This window comes from Sciurus vulgaris (assembly GCF_902686455.1).
Source record: "Sciurus vulgaris genome assembly, chromosome: 2".
Lineage (NCBI taxonomy): Eukaryota > Metazoa > Chordata > Mammalia > Rodentia > Sciuridae > Sciurus > Sciurus vulgaris.
The window spans coordinates 177,535,321-177,558,277 of NC_136462.1; the positions used below are offsets into that span (position 1 = coordinate 177,535,321).

At 57.1% G+C, this 22,957-nt stretch overlaps 1 protein-coding gene across 2 annotated transcripts in view; it reads left to right on the forward strand.

The window, feature by feature from the left end:
- The first annotated feature begins 21,201 nt into the window (after positions 1 to 21,201).
- The window catches only part of ANGPT4 (angiopoietin 4), a 35,523-nt gene continuing 33,767 nt past the window's right edge, over positions 21,202 to 22,957 (forward strand). For both annotated transcript variants that reach the window (XM_079128279.1, XM_079128280.1), the window contains exon 1: positions 21,202 to 21,833. In XM_079128279.1, coding sequence (XP_078984405.1) covers positions 21,525 to 21,833 — 309 coding nt within the window. In that variant the 5' untranslated portion in view covers positions 21,202 to 21,524. The remainder of the gene's footprint in view (positions 21,834 to 22,957) is intronic.

Consider the following 22,957-nt stretch of genomic DNA (forward strand, 5'->3'; position numbering starts at 1 on the left):
ACCAGATGTTAAACTATACTACAGAACCATAGTAACAAAAACAGCATGGTATCGGCACCAAAATAGACGTGTGACCAATGGTACAGAATAGAAGACAGAGAGACGGCCCACATAAATACAGTTTTCTCATACTAGACAAAGGTGCCAAAAACATACATTGGAGAAAAGATAGCCTCTTCAACAAATGGTGCTGGGAAAACTGGAAATCCATATGCAGGAAAATGAAATTAAACCTCTATCTCTCACCCTGCTCAAAACTCAACTCAAAGTAGATCAAGAACTTGAACACTAAAACAGAGACCCTGCACCTAATAGAAGAAAAAGTAGGCCTGGATTTTCACCACATCAGCTTAGGACCTGACTTCCTTAAGAAGACCCCTAAAGCACAAGAAGTAAAATTGAGAATCAATAAATGGGATGAAATCAAACTAAAAAACTTCTTCACAGCAAAGGAAACAATTAAAAATGTGAAGAGAGAGTTACAGAATGGGAAAAAATATTTATCACACACACACCTCAGATAGAGCACTAATCTCCAGGATAAATAGAGAACTCAAAAAACTTAACACCAAAAATACAAATAACCCATTCAATAAATGGGCTAAGGAACTGGGCAGACACTTCACAGAAAAAGATATACAATTGATCAACAAATACATGAAAAAGCATTCAACATCTGTAGCAATTAGAGAAATGCAAATCAAAACTGATTTCATCTCACTCAGTCAGAATGGCAATTATCAAGAATACAAGGAACAATAAGTGTTGGTGAGGATGTGGGGAAAAGCTACACTCATACTTTGCTGGTGGGACTGCAAATTGGTGCAACCACTCTGGAAAGCAGTGTGGAGATTCCTCAGAAAACCTGTAATGGAACCACTATTTGACCCAGCTATCCCACTTCTCGATTTATACCCAAAGGATGTAACATCAGCATATTATAGTGATAAAGCCACATCAATGTTTATAGCAGCTCAATTCACAATAGCTAAACTATGGAACCAACCTAGATGCCCTTCAACAGATGAATGGATAAAGAAAATGTGGTACAGATACACACTGGAATATTACTCAGCCTTAAAGAAGAATAAAATTATAGCATTTGCCTGTGAATGGATGGAACTGGAGAATATTATGTTAAGTAAAATAAACCAATCCCAAAGAACCAAAGGTCAAATGTTTTCTCTGATATGTGGATGCTAATTAACAATAGGGGTGGGAGTGGGCTAGGAAGAACAGAGGTACTTTGGATTAGACAGAGGGGAATGAAGGGAGGGGAGGGGTATGGGGACAGGAAGGATAGTAGGATGAATGGGACGTTATGACCCAATGTACATGTATGATTACATGAGCTTTGTAACTCCACATCATGTACAACCAGAAGAATGAGAAGTTATACTCCATTTATGCATGATGTGTCCAAATGCATTCTAGTGTCATGTATAACTGATTAGAACAAATTCTAGAAAGCAATAGTTCCATTCCAGGGGGGCTGGAGAATGACTGGAGACCAGGTAGGTAAAGCCCTGGCTAAGCAAGTTGGCTGCCCACGTCTTAACCATCCATCCATCGTTCACCAATCTCCTTAACTCCTAAACGCATCTGTCCTTTAACACAGACACTGCTCCTCCAGGAAGCCTTACTTGACCCACGACCCCTTCCCCAGCCCCAAGCCGCTCTTCCTCCGGTGACTCCACCTGGAGTCCTTTCACTTGGACAAGGGACAGATTTCCACTCCTCCGGAGCACTATCCCGGTCTTGGCAACCAGAGGGCAGCACTGCCCGGCAAGCCGGAGTTGGTGCTGGAAATCTCTACAGAGAGCACTGCCCACAGCTCACGTCTGCGCAACCCTACTGTGTGCCAGGCGCCTGCGGAGCGCTCTGCCGGCTTGCGCTCGCCGGAGCCTCACTGCTGCCCCTGGAGGAAGGCACTGGTATGGCAGCCTGCGTTCACCATGGTGTCAAGGATGACATTCTCAATTCTTGCAAACTCCTCTGTGGCTTAATTTAATTAACTTGATTTCCTTCTTGATGCTCTCTGCCCGCCCCCTCCCGCCAGGCGTCCGCTCTCCTGAGCCTGTTCTGTGTCCTTGGAGGTGCATGAATACCTGTAAAGCAGGCAGGGAGGTTTTGTAGGTGCCTATGGTTTTTGATTCACAGAGATGGTCTCCTCCAACCTTTTACTTTCTCCGCCCCCGCCTGGTGCTTCTTAAACACACCTGAAGCTCACATTTCCTGCCACAGGGACCCATGACCTCTTACAGTCTTGTCCTTGCCCAGCAGACGAATTTCTGTAGCCTGTAAACCCTGGAGGGAAGCAGGATCACTGAAGAGGCTCCTGCCGACGATTGCTAGGTACTGCACTAGTCCCAGCACCCAGTGGGACCTGGGATTCCCATCTCTCGCGCCCTCGCTAGCTCACACTTGGTAATTTGGGGAGGCTGGGCCTCTCTGGGAATGGAGCAGTGCATTGGGACAAGTCTGGGGCTGGCTAAGGCTGTCCATAGATGTTGACAAACCTAGGGGAGGAGGGCAGAAATCAGGAGCCACCAGGACCAAGGCTCTGGAGGGTGCCCAGCCCCATGCCAGGGCTGTGCAAACTGAATGTTTCCTGGCCTTTACAATAACTCCAGCCTCCTCGTGGAGGCCAAGGGCTCTCCTTAACCAGCCCCAACTCCCTCTCTGAACCTCCCCGCTGCCCCCTCCAGCCACACTGTCTCTCCTCATAAGCTTCTCCTGGCTTGCCATCCCCTCTGCCAGGAATGCTCTCCCCCTAGATCTCCCTATGGCTGGTACTTTCTCTTCCTTCGAGTCTCAAATGCCACCTCTTCGGAGAGGCCTTCCCTGACAACTTATCTAAATGATCTTGCTTCTGTTCAAGTCTTCTCTGTTTAGTACATTTGAATTTTTTCTTTCCAGCCCTTTCTGTGATTTAAATTGATCTTGTTGATCTAATTGCTCACCCGCTGCTGGTCTTCCCTCTGGACCATGCACAGGGTAAATCCGCCTCATCGAGCATCACAGCCCCAGGACCCGGAGGAGCACTGGCCCATGGTAGACTCTCAATCGACAGCCGCGGGGCAAAGGAAGGAAGGAAGGACTGTGGGGGACATCGGATCACTCCCCTCTGAGCGCCCCGGGTGCCAAGCAGCTCCCCCCTCAGACAGCCCAACAGAGAAGGGAGCACTTTACAGAACGGTCAGCGGAGGCACAGAGATTCAGTCCCTCTCTGGGTCACACAGCTCAGCAGTGGGCAGCTTGGCTTTGAAGCTGCACATTGTCCCAGGTTCTCATACCTTCTATACTGCACTGAGAAGGCCTTTGTCCCAGATATGTCCCCCACCACCCTATCCCCTGTACCCCTCCCCCCGCCTAAGGGGACTTCTGTCCTCAGTCAGAGGTACCATTGCATTTCAAGCCCCCCAGCTCCTTGAGAAGGCTGGTCTCTGTCACGGGGGCCTCCCATTTCGCCTCCCGCCTCTAGAGTCTGGCTTCTCACCCACACCACACCATGGAGATGCATCTGTGTTTCGGCTATGTCAATAGTTCGTTCTTTTTTATGGCTGAGTAGTATTCCATTGTTTAGCCGTTCCCCCATTAGTAGACAATTGTGTTCAGTTTGGAGGGATGACAGCAACAACTGCTGTAAAGATTTGTGTTCAAGTTTTTATGTGAACTCCATTTACATTTTTCCTGGGAATGTCCTACCTTAGAGCAGGACAGTGGGACCATGTGGTAAGTGTATGTTTGATTTTTTTTTTAATTCCCAAATTGTCGTCCCAAGTGTCGGTTGCTAAGTAGCCTTGTTAACACGTGGTATGACCTGTTATTTTTAATTTTATCATACTAGTACATGGGTCCCGGCACCCATGGTGGCTCTGATTTGCAGTTCTGTGATAACCAATCATGTTGAGGGTCTTTTCATGTGCTATTCACCCTCAGCTAGGTTTCTATTTTAGGGTGCAGTATCTTTTTTTTTTTTTTTTTTTTGGCACTGGGGATTTAACTCAGGGGGCAATTTACCACTGAGTCTCATCCCTAAACCTTTAATTTTTTTTTTTTTTTTAATTTTGAGACAGGGTCTCATTAAGATGTTTAGGACCTTGCTAAATTGTTGAGGCTGGCCTCAAACTTGCAATCCTCCTGCCCCAGCCTCCTGAACAGCCAGGATTATAGGCGTACACCACTGTGCCTGGCTTGGTGCACTATCTTTTTAAATATTTTGCCATTCTTGCTGGGTTGCTTCTTTTCTTATTATTGAGCTGAGAATGCCCTGTATATATAATCTGGGTGCAGGACTTTGATCAGCCTGAATTTTGCAAATACCTTCCTCCAGTCTGTGGCTGATCTTTTCATGAACAGTGTCATTAGAGAAGCAGAACTTTTAAAATTTAAGTCCAATCCATCTTTTTTTAATGATTCATCATTTTTATGTCTTTTTTTTTTTTTTTAATCTCTGCCTCATTCAAGGTCACAAAGACTTTTCTCCTGTGTTTTTGTCTAGAAACGTCATGGTATTGCGTTTAGCTCTACGGTCCGTTTCAAGTCAACCCTGGCGTATGGCGTGAGGTAGGGGTTGGGTTGCTTTCCTGGGTTTTGTCCAGCATATGGAGGTTGAATGCAGTTTCACTTCTAGAGAATCATCCTCGGTATCTAGTCCCACAGAGGCACGAACTGGGTATTCACGGCAACCCGGACGGAAAGAGAAAACCCTGGAAACCAACCGTGGCCTCCCCTTGAGGTCTGCTCGGTGCTGGCCGGTCCCTGCGTGGGACAGAAATCTGTGCGCACAGAGCTGGCGTCCAGGCCTCGGCCCTGCCAGAGCCTCTCAGCTGCCGGGTGTCCGGGCCGAAGGGCGGGTGGGGCTTGAAGCCACCTCGCTCAGGCGTCGGGAGAGCCGCATGTTCACGGAGTAGGGAGGGCGCTCTCGGGAGGACGCCCGGGAGGCAGCGGATTGGCACAGGGGTGATGGGGACACGAGGTGTGGCTCCTTGCTCGCGCATAAAATGCCTCTGGGAAGATTCTGGGGAAGAGGAGTCCCGGGCTCCAGAGGGCAGAGGTCGGGGAGAGACGGGCTTTTCACTGTGTCCCTTGCGGTACCCTGGAGAGTCTTTGCCAGGACATCCAGCAATGAAGCCGGCCTGGGAGCGGTCGGGCGCACGGCCCCGCGGCTGGGGACGGCCTCTCCGCTGCTCCCGCGCCCGCGCACAGAGCGCAGAGCGCGCGTCTTCCTCAGATGGGGACACCGAGGCTCGGAGCAGAGATGGCATTCCCAAGGGATGGTGTCTGGCATCCACAGGGTCAGAGGGACCGGGAACCAGGGGACCCTGGGACTGGGACCGAGTCACTTGAGGTACTGCTCAGAGCTGAGCCATCTGGAAGCCATCGCCACCCCACCCGGGCTGCGGAGGAGGCGGGTGGCGGGCTGGGTGCATCTGGTCCTCATCAGGCTGCTGTGGACCCGAGCCAGCCCTGGAAACCCATTTCCCAGCCGGGCGGGGCCACCCTGGGCGCCACCCTCTCCACTGGGCTGGAGCAACCCCAGGGGCATGTGGCGAGGGGGCCTAGGGAGCAGCAGGCGCCTGGCCGGCCCTTTACCTCACTGGCTCCCCGTCAGGGATGCTAAGCACGCTGGACCGTCAGTGTCCCTTAGTAAGAGCTGTTATTGTCTCCAGACGTCCCTCCTGGCCTCGCTACCATCCCGCAGGTGGCCAAATAATGACACCAACAGCTAAAGTGCCCAGAACTGTTTCAGGCAGAGTGTGGACTGATCCATCCACGCTTCCCAACAGTCATCTGAGCTAGGTGTTCCCACCAGCTTGGTTTTTCTGACCATCCTTCTGAGGCTCAGAGATGCTGAGTAACTTGTCCAAAGTCACACAGCCCACAGACAGCAGAGGGAGGATTTAAACCTGGGCACCTGGCTCCAGAGCACCCCCTCCCAGGCAGTCCCTGTGCTGCCTGGGTGTTCCCACACCTCTTCCCACTGGGACCGGATGCCTGGGTGGGGGGCCCTGTGGCAGTGTCCCCTGAGATGGAGATGGACACTGATCCCCGCCAGTGTTGGTTGGCCGAAGCCGTGGGACTCAGGGAGACTGCAGCCATCCGGAGGAGGCGGGCGGCCAGGATGGAGGAGTGGGGTAATGGGCACCTCACACCTGGGCACGGTCGTCCAGATCAGCCTGCTGGGGGGCGGGACTCGGCAGACCCCACGTTAAAGAAAACACACCGCCGCCAGACTCCCGCTGGGGATCCTGTCCACGTGGACCAAGAGACACAAACCCGGACTTTCCTGCCGCCTCGGAGAAACAGAAGGAAACTGGCCACAGCCCAGATGTCTATCAGCGGCAGATGGCTCCCCGACTGGTGGCCCAGCCGCACTGCGGAAAACTATGCAGTGATGAAAAAGCCTGACGCAGGGCTCCTGTGCTGACAGGGCTCCGTCCAGAGCCCATTGTTCTGAAGACAAAGGAAGCTGCTGGGCAGCGTGTGCAGTGCGCAACCAGGGCAGCCGTCTGCGCAGGGAGCTGGGAGTGGGCGGAAAGCGGGGCCAGGAGTGGACGGGTGGACGTGCTGTTAACCCTTCACCTTACACCCTTCTGGAATTTTTTTCCACAGAACTAGTAATTATTATATCAGAATAAGAAGCACTGAGAGTGGGCAACCCCATGAGCCAGGCACCAGGGAGTCATGGCCCACATCTAAAGTAGGCTGCTGGTGACCAGGGCTGGGGCACAGGCATGGAGAGAGTCGCCAGCCTCGACCCTGGAAGGTGGCCCCACATGCCTCATTAGGAGAGGTTTGATGGAGGAGCTGGGAGCTGGAAGGCCAGGATGAGGGGCTGGTGGGTCTGTGAAGGGCCGGCTGTGGGTCAGGCATCACCCTAAGTGCAAGGTCTTCTTTGCCACCCATTTTACAGACGAGGAAACCAAAGCCCAGAGGGCTGACCCACTTCTCAGCTAGCAAACAGAAATGTGGGCTGCCTGACATCAACCACTGCCCAGCCCTGTCCCCCAGGACCCCTGGGCTGCTCACACTGCCACCCCCACCCAGACCTTCCCACCTGGCCTGAACCCTGGGCAGGGAGTCTGCAGCCTGGCTTGTGGTCCACTCTGGCCTCTGCTCCCTCGTCCCTTCCAGAGTTGGATAAGGGCAGCCAGGAGCCGACGGCCACTGGGCCAAGAAGGCTGGGAGTGATTAGGGCCAAGCCAAGTGTTTTGGAGAGACGAGGCTTCTGCATTTTAATGGAGTGGGGCACAACGAGCCCGCTCAAGTTGCTGCTTTCCTGGAGGGCGGGGCCGCGTGTAGGAGCCTCCCCTGGGAGGAGGAGGTCGAGCCTCCCGCACTGAGGGGGAGGGGCGGGGGAGCCCAGGACCAAGGGTAGCCGTCCCCTGGAGGCAGCGGGCAGGTGAAGGCTTCCCTGCCTTCCTGCCCAGTCCTCCTTGTCCTCCTCCCTCGGTCACTCCAAACCTCGCCCTCGTGGTCAGTCAGGCCTTGGGGACGATTTCTGGCCCTGCCTTCTTTTCCTGGTGGAAACTTTTTCCAGAAGTAAACCTTGGGTCACTGCAGAAGACTGTTCAGGCGAGCTGGCAGACTGGGCAGGTGAGGTGGAGGGACACTGACCCCAACCCTGGCCACTGAGCCGGGCCAGTGTGTGAGCCAGAAGGGACCTCAGCCCGGATCTGCTGTGATGCGCTCATGGCAGCACAGCGAAAGCCCCGCGTGGCAAGATGGCAACAGCAACAGTGATTCTGCGTGCGCCATAGCTCAACCCTCACCGTAAGCCAGAGCTGGGAGGCTGTCCTTTCACAGATGAGGCTCAGGGAGGTCGATAACTGGCCCGAGAACACACAGCTGGAAAACGATGCTGACAGACCAGCCCCCTCCTCAGACAGAAAAAGGAGACCCAGAGAGGAGCAGAGACCAACTCCAAGTCACAGCAAGTTAGAGGCAAGGCAGAGCCTGGCTCTCAAGACAGTCCCCGTCCCCTGCTCGGTGCCAGGCTCTCTGGGGGCACAGAGACTCCAGCCTGGAGCCTCATTCTCCCAAGAGATCCAGCCTCCACTCACACAGGCTTAGGGGAAAGAAACGAAGAGAAAGGGAGGGGGAGAGAAACAGCCTACGCCAAGTGGAGAGGAGGAAGTAAATTTGGGCTGACACTCTTGACCTCTTCTTCTTGGGACATTCCCTCCCCATAGCCACCCTGGAGCCGGCACACAGATGAGTCCTGACAGAGAAGTCCTCCACGCCTCCCGAACTGCCTCCTCTATTCCAGCCACGCCCTCCTTCCTGCCCCACCCCCCAGCATGACAAGCTCATTCCAGCCCCAGGGCCTTTACACATGCTGTTCCCCCTGCCAGGAACACTCTTCCAGACCTCCCCTGGCTCCCTCCTTTGCCCCAGTGCACTCAGCTCTACATCAACCAGAGTGCGGTCATGGGGGAGGGCGTTCCTTAGACCTGGAAATGCCCACACCTTCTCCTTCCCAGCGCCCTGACAGCATCTTCAAGGTCTCGTCTGAGTCCTCTCGTTCACTCGTGTGCCCGCGTGCTGGTTGGCTGTTTTCTGCAGGTTTCCATCTGTTCTTTCCACGCTGTGAGCTCAGTCCACAGACACCTGGCCCTTTAGGGACTGAAGGGATGAGTCCAAGGGAAGGCCATGCTGGGAGACAGCTGGTCTTGGGGACGCTGCTGCTCCGAAGGCAGATCCCTGGGACGCTCCCTCGGGTGCCGCGCGGGCCCTGCGTTGCTGTCTTGCTGGGTGCTGGCAGGTGTAGGTGAGGCGGGGCGGGAGGAGGCCAGCAGAGCGGCCGCATTCTGGAAATGGCGGCAACGGCCAGTGCTTATCCTCCTCCTCCGCATTACATCTCCTGCCTGGGCTCCAGGCACGTGGTCTGTGGGGGCTGCTGTCAGGAGTCCAGGCGGGGGACCCCAGGCCCGTCTGGTCTCCACTGGCCCGGGCCTCTCCCCCACTCCCTGTGCCCCTGCTGAGGCCCACCTGGAGTGTCCCTGCGGCCACCACCAGGTCCTCATCCTGCACACTTCCTGAGGATGTCCCCTGCGGTGGCTGCAGGGTGACCTTAGTCCACAAAGACACAATGTACCCAGCCCCAGAGAGTCTTGCTTCTCATTCACCACGTCCAGCCTGGGCTCCGGACTCAGGCCGCCCTCTGGACCCAGCTCCCTGCATCCCGGCCCCCGCCATCTCCCACCAGGCTCCCCAGGGCTCTGGTCAGGTGCTTCCAGCCTGTGGACGGGGAAGGGGTGTGGAGAGTGGAACTCAGTCCCATGGCCACTCTTAACAGCAAGGGAGGCTGGGAACGGCCAGGCCGTGAGGCCAGTGGGCTTGCTCTGGTTCCGGCCTCAGGCGCCGCAGGTTTCCTTTTTTCTTTTTCTTTGTTTTTCATTTTGGGTACCCGGGACTGAACCAAGGGGCGCTTAACCACTGGGCCACATCCCCAGTCCTTGTAATATTTTATTTAGAGACAGGGTCTCACTAAGTTGCTCAGGGTCTTGCTAGGTTGCTGAGGCTGGCTTTGAACTTGCGATCCTCCTGCCTCAGCCTCCCAAGCCACTGGGATGACAGGTGTGCGTCACTGTGCCCAGCTGCCAGCAGATTTTCTACCTGGGGCCCTGGGACTGTCAGGAAGGGTTTGCAGAGAGAGGGTCTTGGGTGTCACTGCTGGCCACAGGGTGCCAGGGGTGGAGTGGCGTTGGTCGACCCCTTCTGCCAGCCTCCTGTGTCTTCTGTCCTCGCTCCAGGGCCACCAATGATAGTGTGCCCCTGCTGGTGTGATGGAGCAGGCTTGGACGCAGGTGTGCTTGGCTCAATTCCAGCGGGGGCAGAGGACCCGGTGGTGAGGGGTGCTCATCTTCCTTCAGGGTAACAGGACCGAGAAGTGACGGGATGAACCCCAACTGCCGGCAAGGCCAGGGCCAGGGCCCCAAGCGCAGGGCGGACACTGCACAACGGTGCTTAATGCACTTTTTATGGCTCGTTCTTTATTAGCAGGAAGATCCCCTGGTTGCCGGCTCCTCAGAATCACCCCTCCCCTCGCCCTGCCCCGTGAGAGGCCCCGGGATGAACGAGTCCCGATGGCCGCGTGCTTGCCTCGCGTGCACAGGCCCTGGGTCCAATCCCAGCACCGCTCGAACGCCAGAGAAAAACAGGGTAAGTGAGCCAGTCTCTCCATGTTCCAGGAAGCGATGGGAGAAACCAAAGCCAAGAACAAGGTATTTACTGTCCGCGCTGACCAGGGCTCGGGGCCTGTGGCCGCCACTTCCCTACTTGGCTCACAGCCTGCCCGGCTCCACCAGCACCCCAGCCACCCACCCGCAGCCTGCGCGGCAACGGTGGCCACCACAATCGGCTCTGGGGTGGCCGCATGTCCAGAGTGGGGGACAGAAGGATGCCAAGGGCGCGGGAAGTTTGGCCTGAGGAAGAGTGGCCCTTAGGGACAATGCAGTGTCTTCCCAGGAATCATGGGGACTTAGGATGGAAAGGCACATCACTGAGGAGTATTCCGCCATTGAGGAGCAGGGAAGTTAACGCCGCGGCTTAAACATTAGGGCTCAGTGTCTCTTAGGGAAGAGTCAGAAACTGGGAGTCAGGCGCTTAGCGGGGTCGGGGAGCCGGTCTTAGCCCTTTCCTTTTTCCTGTCCATCGAGGTTGGCACAGGCTCCAGGCATCTTGCTTGCGAGAAGACGCGGTGAAGCAGCCACATCTGCCCCCGGGAGCGTAACAGCAAACCTGTCACTTTCTTCAGCATAGGTTGCATGGGTCCAAATTTGTCACATAGCTGCCTAGCTGTCTGAGAGACAGAACCATTTGGCCACTCGGCCTCGGTAGCAGGAGGAGGCGGATGCAGAGGGGTTCTGAATTAGTTGATCCCAAGTCCTGCTGTGAGGCACTTTCCCCCTGGGTCTTGGTCCTTCGAGGTGGAGGGGAGAGTGGAAGACAGTCCACGGTGACATGAGAGACCCTCTGAGATTGGAACCAGTTCCGGCAAGGGCGTTCGAAGTGCTGGATCCAGCCACACCTGAAGGCTGCCACTCCTGGATGTGTGTGTTAAACAAGCAAAATAATAACAATAATTACAGGAAGACTGTCCTTGGCTTGAGCCCCCTTGAGCGGGACCTAACCTCTTCCCTTTGCAAGAGTGGCCTTGCGGTAGGAGTCGGCGCTCGAAGTTTGATGCTTAATCTGTAAAAGGGGCTGTTGTGTGGAGCCAGCCGATGTGGCAGGCGGACAAGCCCTGGTGACTGGCCCCTGGCTCTGCTCCCATGGACATTTGTGGATGCTGGAGGTGGAAGCCCCAGCGAGTTTGCTGTGACATTCATTGTGATCTTTTTTCTTCAAAGCCACGGATTCTGTCCAGATGTTCTGTTCTCCTAGCACAAGGCATGGCGTACAGTAAGTGGTCAGGAAATACATGAATGAGAGAGTATAATACTTCCTCCATCTACTCCATTAATGTGTATTGAGCACCTACTGTATGCCAGGCACATTGAAGGCAAGAGGGATGCAGAGGTGAGGGACTCGGGTGGAGTCCTTGCTCCCCAGAGCCCAGAGCCCCAGGGAGGAGAGGAGGGTCTGAATGTGACCCGGCCCCTGAATCCACAGCTGCAACCCAGTCCCCGGTGACGGCTTAGGAGGCGGGGCCCTGCCAGGTGATCAGGCTACGGCAGTGGAGCCCTCTTGATTGAGAGACCCCCTCCGCCCCTCGCCCCCATGTGAGGTCGCAGCTAGAAGTCCCCATGTGTGGACCAGAAGGTGGGTCCACACCGAGCAGTCTGCCGCACCTTCAGTGTGGACCTTCCAGCCTAGGGTACTGTGGGAATTGCACTTCCGTTGTTTATAAGTCTCCCAGTCTCTGGTATTTTGTTACAGCAGCGTGCACAGACTAAGACAGGGAGGAGTAATAGACAGACAAGCAAAGGGATTGAGAATGGAGCCAGGTGACCAAGGACACCGGGGCAATCCCTGCAGGGCAGACTTGGAGCCCGCGGGGATGACGAGACACCCCAGGAGATGGGCATCCAGGCCCAGGGGAGAGCCCCTGCGAAGACCCCCAGGTTGGGTTTAAATGACCTAATGCAAAGGAGATGTCTGAAGAAAGCAATGAAGCTATGCACAGCACCCCCGGGCCGTCCCTCTTGCCCCTACGTGGATGAAAAACGGCCCGCTTCAGCCGATGGTCGTGCCAATGGTCGCTGGTGAGCAGCGCAGTGATCCAGAGAACTTCGCCTGCACTCAGAACCTGTATTTGCCAGGGAGGCGACATTTGTGGGCAACCCGCACCTGCCTTGGGCTTTCCAGGCTGGCCTGGCTCTATCCTGCCCTCCCCTGCCGCGCCTAGGGCTCTGCGCCCCCTTGGTCTTCACCTAAGGCGACCTGAGGTAGGGACCTTCCTCTTGCCCCCCAAAGGCGGGCGCTCAGCTCAGGCAGTGAAGGGGCCTTTGCAGCTTCCTTCCAGGGGAGGCGGAGCACGGAGTCCCAGATGTCTGAGCTCAGAGCCCGGGAATCTGGGCTGCCCTCCAGCTTCGGCCTGTGCAGCAGCCTCCGAGGAGATAAGCTCGCGCCCTGCACCCTCGGGCCAGCCCCGCTGTCACCCACGGCTGCTGCGCACCGAGGTGCCCTGAGCCCACCCCGCAGCTTCGCTGAAGCCGTGTTCCTCAGCCATTCAGAATGGGTCTCCCACGACCCTGTTACTGGCCACTCTGGGGGTGGCGTAGTCCCTGACCCTTGGGAAGCCCTCGGTAAATGTTCTTTGTAGTAGCAACAGTAGCGATCACAGCAAGTGCCACCATGGTATGTGCCAATCCAGTTTCATTCCCCAACGACAACTGGAGGTTGGTAAGTGCTGGACTAACCCACTTTACAGGTGAGGAAACTGAGGGTCTGAGAGGTCAGATCCAACTAACTGGGCCTGTTCTTTGTTTTTGTTTTTGTTTATTTGTTGATTGGTACTGGGAATTGACCCCAGAGTTGATTTATCACTGAGTTATATCTACAGCCCTTTTTATTTTCTATTTCGATACAGGGTCTCACAAGTTGACCAGGCTACCCTTGAGCTTGTGATCCGCCTCTCTCGGCCTCCCAAATTCCTGGGGTCGCAGCCGGCGCCACCACACCTGGCTTCCAGAGTGTTCTCCTAAGCTCGGATCTCTCCCTGCGAGGCTGCTCTTGGTGTCGGGCTGTGACTGCTGAGCATCAGGGCAAGGCCACCCCCAGAGACTACAGGCAGCCTGTGTCAGGTGCCGGATGAGGAAGGGGGCCCACGGGAAGGGGGCTCAGGCAGCGGAAGGACATCAGTCTCTGCCTCAAGTCCCCTCAGCACCACCGTCCCTGGCCCCGAGAGTGGAATGGCAGGCACCACAGGGAAGAATTAACTCAGAACAGCTGGAGGCCCGAGGGCAGAGAAGGTGGCAGAGTGCACCTGGGCTTCGGGAGGGGGCTCTGGAGTCAGAAGCACAGCAGCCCCTTTGGCTACAGGAGGTCTAAACCAGTGGTACCCACTTGGGGCTTCCAAAGGCCCCTTACGGAAGACCTGCTTTACCAATTTCCTCTAGTGTGTGGCTTGTTTTGCTCATTATTATCTTACTAATATATTCAGAAGAATAAAAATGATTAATCTGATGATGCTCAGTTCATCCGTCTTTTCTGATTCTTTTGCCTTATCTGAGAAATCTTGGCCAAATTTTTTTTAATCTTAACCATATACCTGAACCTCTCTCTCTGATACTCTCACTTTTAATAACTCTTTGAGGTTCCCGCTCTTGAGCTGGGATGGTTCCCTATTCCACGGTGAAGAAGGAAGCTCTGGGCAGGGGCCTGCTAAGTCCTGAGACTGGACCTGTGGGGCTCCCGCAGGCCCAGCTGACCGCCCTGGGGCATCCCGGCCAGACAGCACCCGCCTGTCTACCACCACATTCAGTCACGATGGCCCTGTGGGAAACATCCTTATCCTCCACTTGACTGAGGTGGAAACAGGCTCAATATCGAGCCTGAGGGTCACGATCAGTAGCTGGATGAGCAGGGGGCAGCTGGTGGGGGGCAGCAGCTCTTACCCTCTAACGAGCCGCCCCAAGCTGGTGGCTTAAAGCAACAAACAATTACCATTTCTCAACTCTCTGAGTCAGCGGGACTGGGCGGTTGGGCAGGCTCAGCTGGGTCGGCGAGTCTAGGCTGGCCTCAGGCATGGTCCCAGGGCTGGTCAGCTGAGACCAGGGATGAAGTGACCCCGTGTCCGGTTCTCCATCAGACTAACCTGGGCGCATTCGCAGGGGGGCCACAGGATCTCCAGAGAGAGTCCCAGGGCCTGATCCCTTCCCAAGGCCCAGCTTACCTTATGTTGATAAAATGTCCCGTTGGCTGAACAGTTAGTTGACATGGCCGAAGCCAGAGTGGAGGGGCAGGCAGTGCAGCAGAGAGCTGGCAGGGACCAGGGGTGGGATCTGGGGTCCAGTTCGAATCTCCCATGGAAGCAAACCTTGGTGTCCAACCAGGAGGGATCATGGAAGAGAATTCCAGCAGTGACCCAATGTCACCATTAAACGCAGGCTTAGAGAAGACAGACGTTCTGCTGAGGAAAGGAGTTCATGATGCAGAATCAAGGAGGAAGAGGTGACTGTAAAGTTAAGTGTACCCTTTTCTGGCCAGCAGACTGGCACCCTGGCAAAGCCTGGCAGTACCAAGGAATGGCGGGCCGGGGTGGGGAGCCGTAGGAGCCCCCCGTCACGGGCGGGAGGTGATACGCAGATGCGGAGGCAGGATTGGGTGGCTCGCTCAGGCGGGCCCTGCAGAGGCCCCACATCCCTGGGGGTCACTCCTCACATGGGGCCCAGAGTCCTGGGGAGACAGCAGCAGCAGCAGCGGGAGGACTAACCAGAGACCCGAATCAACCCAAATCTCCATCTGCTGGGGGCTGGATAAATAAACACTGGCATAATTATACGATGCTGTGCGGCACAGCAGTGAGGAGATGACCTTGGTCACAAGATCTATACGTGTAATTTGGCTAAATCTGGAAAACAGAGTATAAGGAGAAGACTGCATCCTGCATGATAGCATGTATTTAAGTTGCAGAAACACAAAAGGATATTATGCACAGCTGGTGGACTCCGAGGGGGTCCAGAGGGTCCGGAGGAGAGAAATGGGATTGGGGGAGTCCGCAGGGGGGCCACCCTGACCTGCAGTATTTCATTTATTTCCAAATCTGGGACCAATAGGCACAATGGAGACACGAGCCCCTTGGGATCATGGGATGTGAGGGGTATTATATTATCGTGTGCCTGTGTCTGATTTTTTTCCCCAAAAGATAAATCCAAAATAAGTCAAACACCATTTAGAAAATGCTAAAATGGTTTAGAGCCTTTTTTTTTTTTTTTTTTTTTTTTTTGCTGGAAACCCCACCGAAAATCCATGCGCATCTCCAGGCAGTGGCGGGGGTGGAGGGAAGACCCCAGGATATAAGCCGTGCTCCTGCCTCCGGCCCTTGATGGCTCAGGCCGCGTTTATTTTCCCTCTTGCCAATGTGGATTTCTGACTTTTCTGTGAGGGACATGCTGTGCTTGTTTAATCAAAACAAACAAAAAGCAGAGGGGCTGCTGGTTCTCTGGGTCACAGGCTCCTCTGAGCCTCCACAGGGTCCCAGGTTCCAAAATAGATCTGCCCTCCGACCTGGCAGGCTCATTCCTCGCGTCCTGGAGCGAGAGCCAGAGGCAGCTCGGGGACAGCCCAGCTCCCCAGGCCTGAGAAAGGACGGGCATGGCTGGTGGCCCAGGCTGGGCACAGCCAAGGGGGCGCAGGTCTTCCACCCTGTTCCCCTCGGCCCCCCGGGGCAGCAGAGCCGGGGCAATCCGGTTGTGGAGAGGGAAATCGAGGCCAGAGAGGAAGTCCTGCGTCTTCCAGAGGCTGCTGCGTCTGAGGCCCGTCTGGCCGGGACTGGGTGCTGCTCTGCGGGGTGCCTTGGGACAAATCCCAGTGCATTTACGGGCCAGCTTCTCTGGCAGCCCCAGTGGAAATAGTTCCCCCTCCTCCTGCACCTTCAGCCATCACAAGGCTGAAGGACGCTTTGGCGCAGAGATGCGGGTCTTTGCAGTGAGAGCAGGATGATAATGGCACCATCTACGGAGAACTCAGGTGCTGAGCGCTTGAAAGGCTTTCTCCCAACCTGCGCCGCTCTGGCCCAAGGTGCTTTCCAAAGAGGGCCTCCACCACCGCTCCATCCCACGTGCTCTTGGGGAATCTGCTCTTCACCATCAAGGCACAGGCCTCCCGCTCCCCTTGAACTTGGCAGTGTCTCTTGACTGCTGTAGGAACAGGATGCGGAGGGCCGGGCCCTGCACGCCTTGGGTGTCTTCTGCCGCACCGTGCCCTGGAGATTCCTGCCCTGGGAGCCCCGGCTGCACGAGGAGGCGGACATGGTTGTCCTGGTGACAGACCTGCGCAAGACCTCAGTTACCAAAAGACCTGACAAGAACAACGTAGAGGAGGAAACGTCTGTTCGGGCTCATGGCTTCCGAGGTTCAGTCCATGGTCAGCTGACGCCCTAGCTCTGGGCCCAGGCTGAGGCCGAACATCATGGTGGAGGACAGCAGCTCAGGACATGGCAACCAGGAAGCAGAGGAGAGGAGAGAGAGTGCCACTCATCAGGGGCCAAACACAAACCCCAAGGGCGTGGCCCCCGGGACTGCCTTCCTCCAGCCACACCTGAGGACAGCTTCCACCCAGTGAATCCACATCAGTGGACTAATCCTCTGATGGGTCACGGCTCTCCAAATTCAACTCCGAACATCGCACAGGGTCTCACACACCATCCCAGTGAGTGAACCAGGCATTGCCGAAGGTCTAACCCCCAGGTGCTGGGGTGCTTGTGACCCACGCTGAGCCCGGAAGACTCCACTAGGGCCCTGCCCATGAACGATGCTTCTCCCCATTTTACAGATGCAGAAGCTGAGTCTCACCTGCTAAAGCAGAACAGGGTTCAGCTCTGGGGGCCTCCTGAGCTCGGGCTCTGGATCACAGGGTGAGGCCCAAGCCCAGCCTCAGGACATCCTGAACATAAATCGTGCTGTGGCTCTGGGTCTGGGTGGTGGAAGGTAGAGAGAGGAGACAGGTGACAGAGTGTTGTTTGGGTGGAAATACTCACAGGCCTCTGTGGTGCTTGCTCCACAAGATTCACACCTGGCCTCCTGGGGACTCTGACAGACCACCCTCTGGGGTTGTTCTCAGCCCCAGGGCTTCCTGCTGGGACCTCGCCATGTGCCTGTCAAAGGCTGTGGGAGGTGCCAGGTGACGGCCTCAGGGACATGAACAGCAAGGCACAGAGGCCTGGGGTCCACTCTAAGCTGTCCAGCTTGCAACCCTCCATATCCACCATGGGACTTGAATGCAAGGGACAGCATGGGGACAGCCAGCCAGTAGTGGGGACCCAGAACCGTTGAGCCCAGATCAGCAGGTAATCCTCCAAGAATGACTGTTTTCCCACTCTTCATTCCCAGAAGCAAGATCAGTCTTTTCAGGAAGAGATTCCAGGGCGTGACTCTGGGCAGTGGCCTCCCTCTGGGGACATTAGTCTCCTGGTGAGCTAAACGAGCCACAAAGACCTTGGGATCCCCAGCAACTCTGAAGCTCCACTGGTTTATTGTGTTCCCTTGGCAAGTGGCCAGGCTGGGGGGCAGCGAGCAGAGGACAGGAGCTCTGTGCCCACCAACATCCATGCCCCCCTGACCACTCCAGCCCACACTCAGTTTCTTTGGGTCCCACGAGGTTGACCCTAACCCACAGCTCCAGGCCTGGAGATATGGCCCAGTCTGATCAGCACGATTAGCCCATACCTCCGGCTACAGTAACCCATTCAGGAATAGCCTCGTGACCTAAACTGGAACTTTCCCCAGAGTTATCAGGAAGAGGCATTCCATTTCAGGGGGGTTCACTGGATTGATAGCTTGCAGCTGCTGCTCCCAGTGGTAGTGAGAACTGTCAGAAGATGAAGCCCACAGAGGAAAAGCAGGGCTTAGAGACAGGGGCAGAAATCCCAATATCATTTAAACACCTAGATCCAGCCATACCTGAAGCCAGACCCTTGAACTTTTCAGTTACCTTGGCCAATACGCTCCCGTTTTGCACAAGCTATCTGAGCAAAAGCGGAAGTCTTCAGATGGTTAGTATGTTCTCTAGGCTCTGTCTCCACGGTAACAACAGGCTGGCAAAGTGAAAGTAAACCTGAACTATGGCTCCAGCTCCCCGCCCGGCTCGGTAGTGGGAATTATTCATTCCATAAACTCTCTTGCCAACTCCACTGGAGCCCAGGGAACAGGATAGACAACAGGCACACAGATGGGAGGAGTGGCTGCTGAGCTCGGAAGAGTTCAGTCTGGAGGGTGCGGGGCCAGCAGGGAGTCTGTAGAACGCAGGTGAGCGCCCTGATGGGGACTTGGTGGCCGGCACATGGGGTCCCCAGAGATGGAGCCCCGCTCCCATGGAGGGCAGAGTGGGGATGGGGACAGGCTTCCCAGGGGAGGCGATGCCAGGGCATCCTGACCAGAGGTGTTTCTCCAGCAGACGTTCTTGTAAGCACATAGACCCTGGGGTCTCGGAGACCACGAGCACGTGGAAAGCAGGTACAAAGTCCTAAGGAAAGACCAGGGAGGCCGGATCCTGCCGGGAGCTGCCAATCGGAAAGGGGTTGGGATTTAAGCTGAAGGTCTCTAAGCAGAGAAGTCGGGCGAGGTCTGTGTCTTGGAGAAATAGTCAGCTCCGGCCACAGCATCCAAGGTGGATCAAGGAGCCTGACTGTGGGCCAGGCATGAAGCCCGGGGCGTGGGTGACAGCCTGGGTCCTCCCGCACGTGGTCAAAGACACACCGCTGCGTGGCTTATAAACACCAGGAATTTACCTGGAGACTGGGAAGTCCGAGTCTGAGATGGAGGCCCTAGCAGCCCCGGTGCCTGGGGACCCACAGTCTGCTCCAAAGGGAGCATTTTTTGCTTGGTCCTCACATGGTAGAGGACCTCACATGGTAGTGCCCTTTGATAAGGGCACTAATGCTTTTAGTTAGGTTGCCCCACCTGATCACGTCCCAAAGGCCCGGTCTTCCAACACCATCACCTTGGGGATCAGATGTCAGTATACACAATCCCTCAGATCCTCAGGGGGGAACGAGGATTTATTGAGCATTTATTGAGCACATCATATGCATCAGGCTCTGTGGTAACCCCTTTCCAGGATGAGCTTTTTAACATTTTAAGTAACATTATTAGGAAATTACTATTATCAACCCCACTTGCCAGAAGAAGAAACCGAGGGTCAGAGGGAAGTTGAGCAACTTGGGCAAGGACACACCCAAGATTCCAATCCAGCAGGCTGGCCCTGGTCCACCCTGGACAGTGAGGAGAGGGCAGGGGACAGACGTGTTTAAGGGTCACACTGGAAGAACAGGTCTGACCAGACAGCAGGGCCTGGGACAGGGGAAGGGCAGAGCCAGCTGCCTCATCTGCCGGGCCCTATGACAGAGCATTAAACCAAGAGTGGCAGAAATGCCAGCCAAGTGGCTTCTGAATAGATCAGGAAGGATGACATGGTCTCCACCTGACTCCGCAGGGAGCATCTTTGTAGCCCTCAGGGGCCCTGTGAGAACCTGGCACCTGTATCCACCAAAGCACGCCCAGGCGCTGCCGTGCAGAGGAAATAAGGGGCAGGGCTGGGTGGACAGCGAAGCTCTAGACAGCAAGAGCGGCACGTGCAAAGGTCCTGAGGTGAGGAGGCAGTGCCGAAAGGAAGGCACAGAGGTGGGCAGGGCTGGCTCGGAGACGCGTGGGCCCCATGTGGGCACGCCACCACGTCCACTGGGCACTGCTGTTCCTGCCTACAGGGGGTAGATCTGCTTCCCCACGTGACCTTGGGCAAGCCGCCCGGTTGCTCTGGGTGGAGGTCAGTTTTCCCTCGTGTAGGATGGGAGGATGAGCACAGGCCTCACTGGGACGGTCAGCCTGCTGGGCCAGCACCACCGTGGTGATGGTGCCGCTCCCTCCGGGCACTGGCGTGCGGCTGACCGGTAGCAGTGTGCTTCCTCTTCACCGGGCCTGGTCCTCCGCAGAGGGAACCGAGGCAGCAGGGCCCGCCGGGTGCGGAGCACACGGGGAGGCCGGGCCCTGCTGGTGGCCCATCCCCCTGCGGCTGCTGGTCCTGCCAGACCCCACCTGGCTCAGGGTCGCAGGCCCCGTGAGGCTCACGGCCCATTCCAGGATCTGGGAAAACAAAAGGAGAAACAACACAGCCCGGTGGGCCGCTGCTCTGGGAAAGCAGGCGGGGAGGGAGGCCAGGCCAGCCCAGGGCGGAGCCGGAAGGCCGCCCACCCAGGAGCAGCCCACCATCCTGGCCAGGTCGGACGGCAACAGTGGCCCCAGGGACAATTCCCTGCTGTGTTGGGATTTGTACTCCAGGGCGTGGGGGGACTCACCTGGTGCCAGCACCGCCCTAACTCATTTGATTTGCATGCACCATGAAGGCACAGAAAGGTTAAGTGACTTCCCCCAAGTCACACAGCTGATAGGTGGTGTGGAGCCAGATTTTAACCAACAAACAAAATTCCCCAGTCACCATACTGAAGACTCACAGGCACTCCCCACGGAGAGATGGGGGTCACACCTGCCCGTTTACAGATCAGGGGGAGGAAGCCCAGAGAGGCAAAGCTGCCCACCAGAGTTCTCCCAGCCAGTGGTGGGGCAGCAGGATTTAGGGTTGGCTGCCTCTGTATCTGGGTGGTGGGAGTCGGGGGCCTGGCCAGGATACTTCAGCGGCCCAAGTTCTTCTTCCCAAGATCCACTGCCTCACTAGCCACCGGCAGCCCACGACGACCTGCCCCAGGACATGACAACTCATTACCGTCACAGTGACGAGCCAGGGCCACCCCAGGGCATAACATCCCCCAGGCCCAAGGGAAAAGTGAGGCCAGCAGCCAGCATCCCCAGGGCACCCGCCCCCCTGGACTGGACTCACTGCCCCCTCCCCTTTAGGGGTCCCTCCCCTGAGTTCCAGGCTGGAACACGGAACCGGAGGGGGACGAGGGGAGGCTGGGACCGGGGAGGTGCTGGGGCTGAAACCTGAGAACCACCCTTGGGGGGCAGGGGTGGGGTGGAGGGAGAGAGACCAGCAGACACAGGCTCAGACATGAACCCGGAGAGAGGGCTCGCGCGTGTGCAAGCGTGCGCGCGGCCGGGTGTGTGCTCTCTCCTCCCCTCTCGCAGGGAGGCCAGGCCCCCACTGGACAGTAAAAGGTCCTGCAGGCGTGGAGGGCTGAGCCAGCCAGCAGGCAGGAGCCGGAGGAAGGAAGGGACAGCAGAGGACAGAGAGGGCTGCCTGGGGCTGAGCGCCGGGGGCCAGGCCGGCCGGCCGAGGAAGCCCAGCGAGTATAAATAGCCAGCGGCAGCCCGGCAGAGGGGACTGGCACGGTGCGCTCTGCAGGCAGCCTGGCCACGCGGCCGGCCGACCCACTCCCCTCGCCGGCACCGCGTCCCTGGATGCCCTCCCGGCCAGCCATGCTGCTGCGCAGCCTCCTCCTCCTGGCGGCCACTGCGACTGCAGCCCAGAAGAGGGGACTGGAGGCGGGCGGGCCACGCCAGGTGCAGCTGATCCAGCACGGCCAGTGCAGCTACACCTTCGTGCTGCCCGAGTCGCGGCCCTGCCCGCCGGCCCCGCCCGAGGCCCCCGGGAGCTCCAACAGCCTGCAGAGGGACTTGCCGCCCACGGAGAACCTGGGCGCGTGGCGAGCCCAGAGGGTGCGGCAGCTGGAGAAGGCGCTGGAGAACAACACGCTGAGGCTGCAGAGGGTGAGTGCTGGGCCCGAGGGACCAGCGCAGTGGGCGATCACCCTGGGGGGACGGGAGGCTCAGAGAGGGCAGGCGTGGGCCTGAGGCCACACAGCAAGGCTGCGCAGCCTCAGAACAGGGAAGCAGGCTCTCTGCTGCCATCCGTCCGTGGTCCGTTGGTTCATTGGTTCAATGGAACCTTGCTGAGCTCCTGCCGTGGCCGGGTCCGCCCCAGGTGCGGGGTGTACGACATAAACAGCACAATACGTCCCCTCCGGATGGACGGGGGAGAAGCTATAAAGAGATGTCTGCTGTGTCCGATGGGGACCCAAATGTGAGAGGCCCGTGGGGCAGGTGTGGCCTTGGCTGGCCACTGGAGGTCAGGCCATTGGAGAGGTTGCCTCAGAGGACCTGGTGCTTGAACCACAGGGCGCGACCCGGCAGAGGGACCCGCAGCAGCCAGGACTATGGGCAAGGGACGTGGTCGCCACCTGGGGAAGGCGGTGGCCAGAGAGCGAGAAGGGTGCAGGACGGAGACCAAGAGGTGAAGGCAGGGCCGACTGCCAGGGCCCGTGGGCACCCGTCGGCCTGTGTTCTGCATGTCCTGCGAGCCACCGCGGAGTTCTGAGCAGCCACCAGGCTCCTCAGAAGGTTCACTTCTGGGGAGCAGGAAGGACGGCAGGGGGCTCATGGGGGACGCTGAGGCCCTGCGGCCACCAGGCATCAGTGACGGCGCAGGGGCCTGGGCACAGGGGCAGTCGGATTTGGCATGTGGTGAAGGGGGCGCTAACTGGCTCTGCAGATGGCAGGACAGTCTGAGGGTCACTGAAGGGTCCCCCGCTGCTCTCCCATTCTCCCAGCGATCACTGAGCGCCTACCCAGAGGCCCAGGTGGGGCTCCGGGTGCAGAGGACAGGCAGGGAGGACCCGGGGTCCAGCATGCAGCTGGCCAGGGCCCTAGGCAGGAGCTCCCACAGGGAGAGATGAGACCCAGGAGCCCAGGAGGCCTGGGTGGAGGACGCGGGCAGACAGGTGGTGTTTCGGATTTAGCAGTGGCTGCACTTGACTGGCCGGACAGGGAGGGGGTGTGTCCCCAGCGCCTCCACCCCTGACGCTGGACAGGCAGTGTAAAGAGGACCCGGCCGC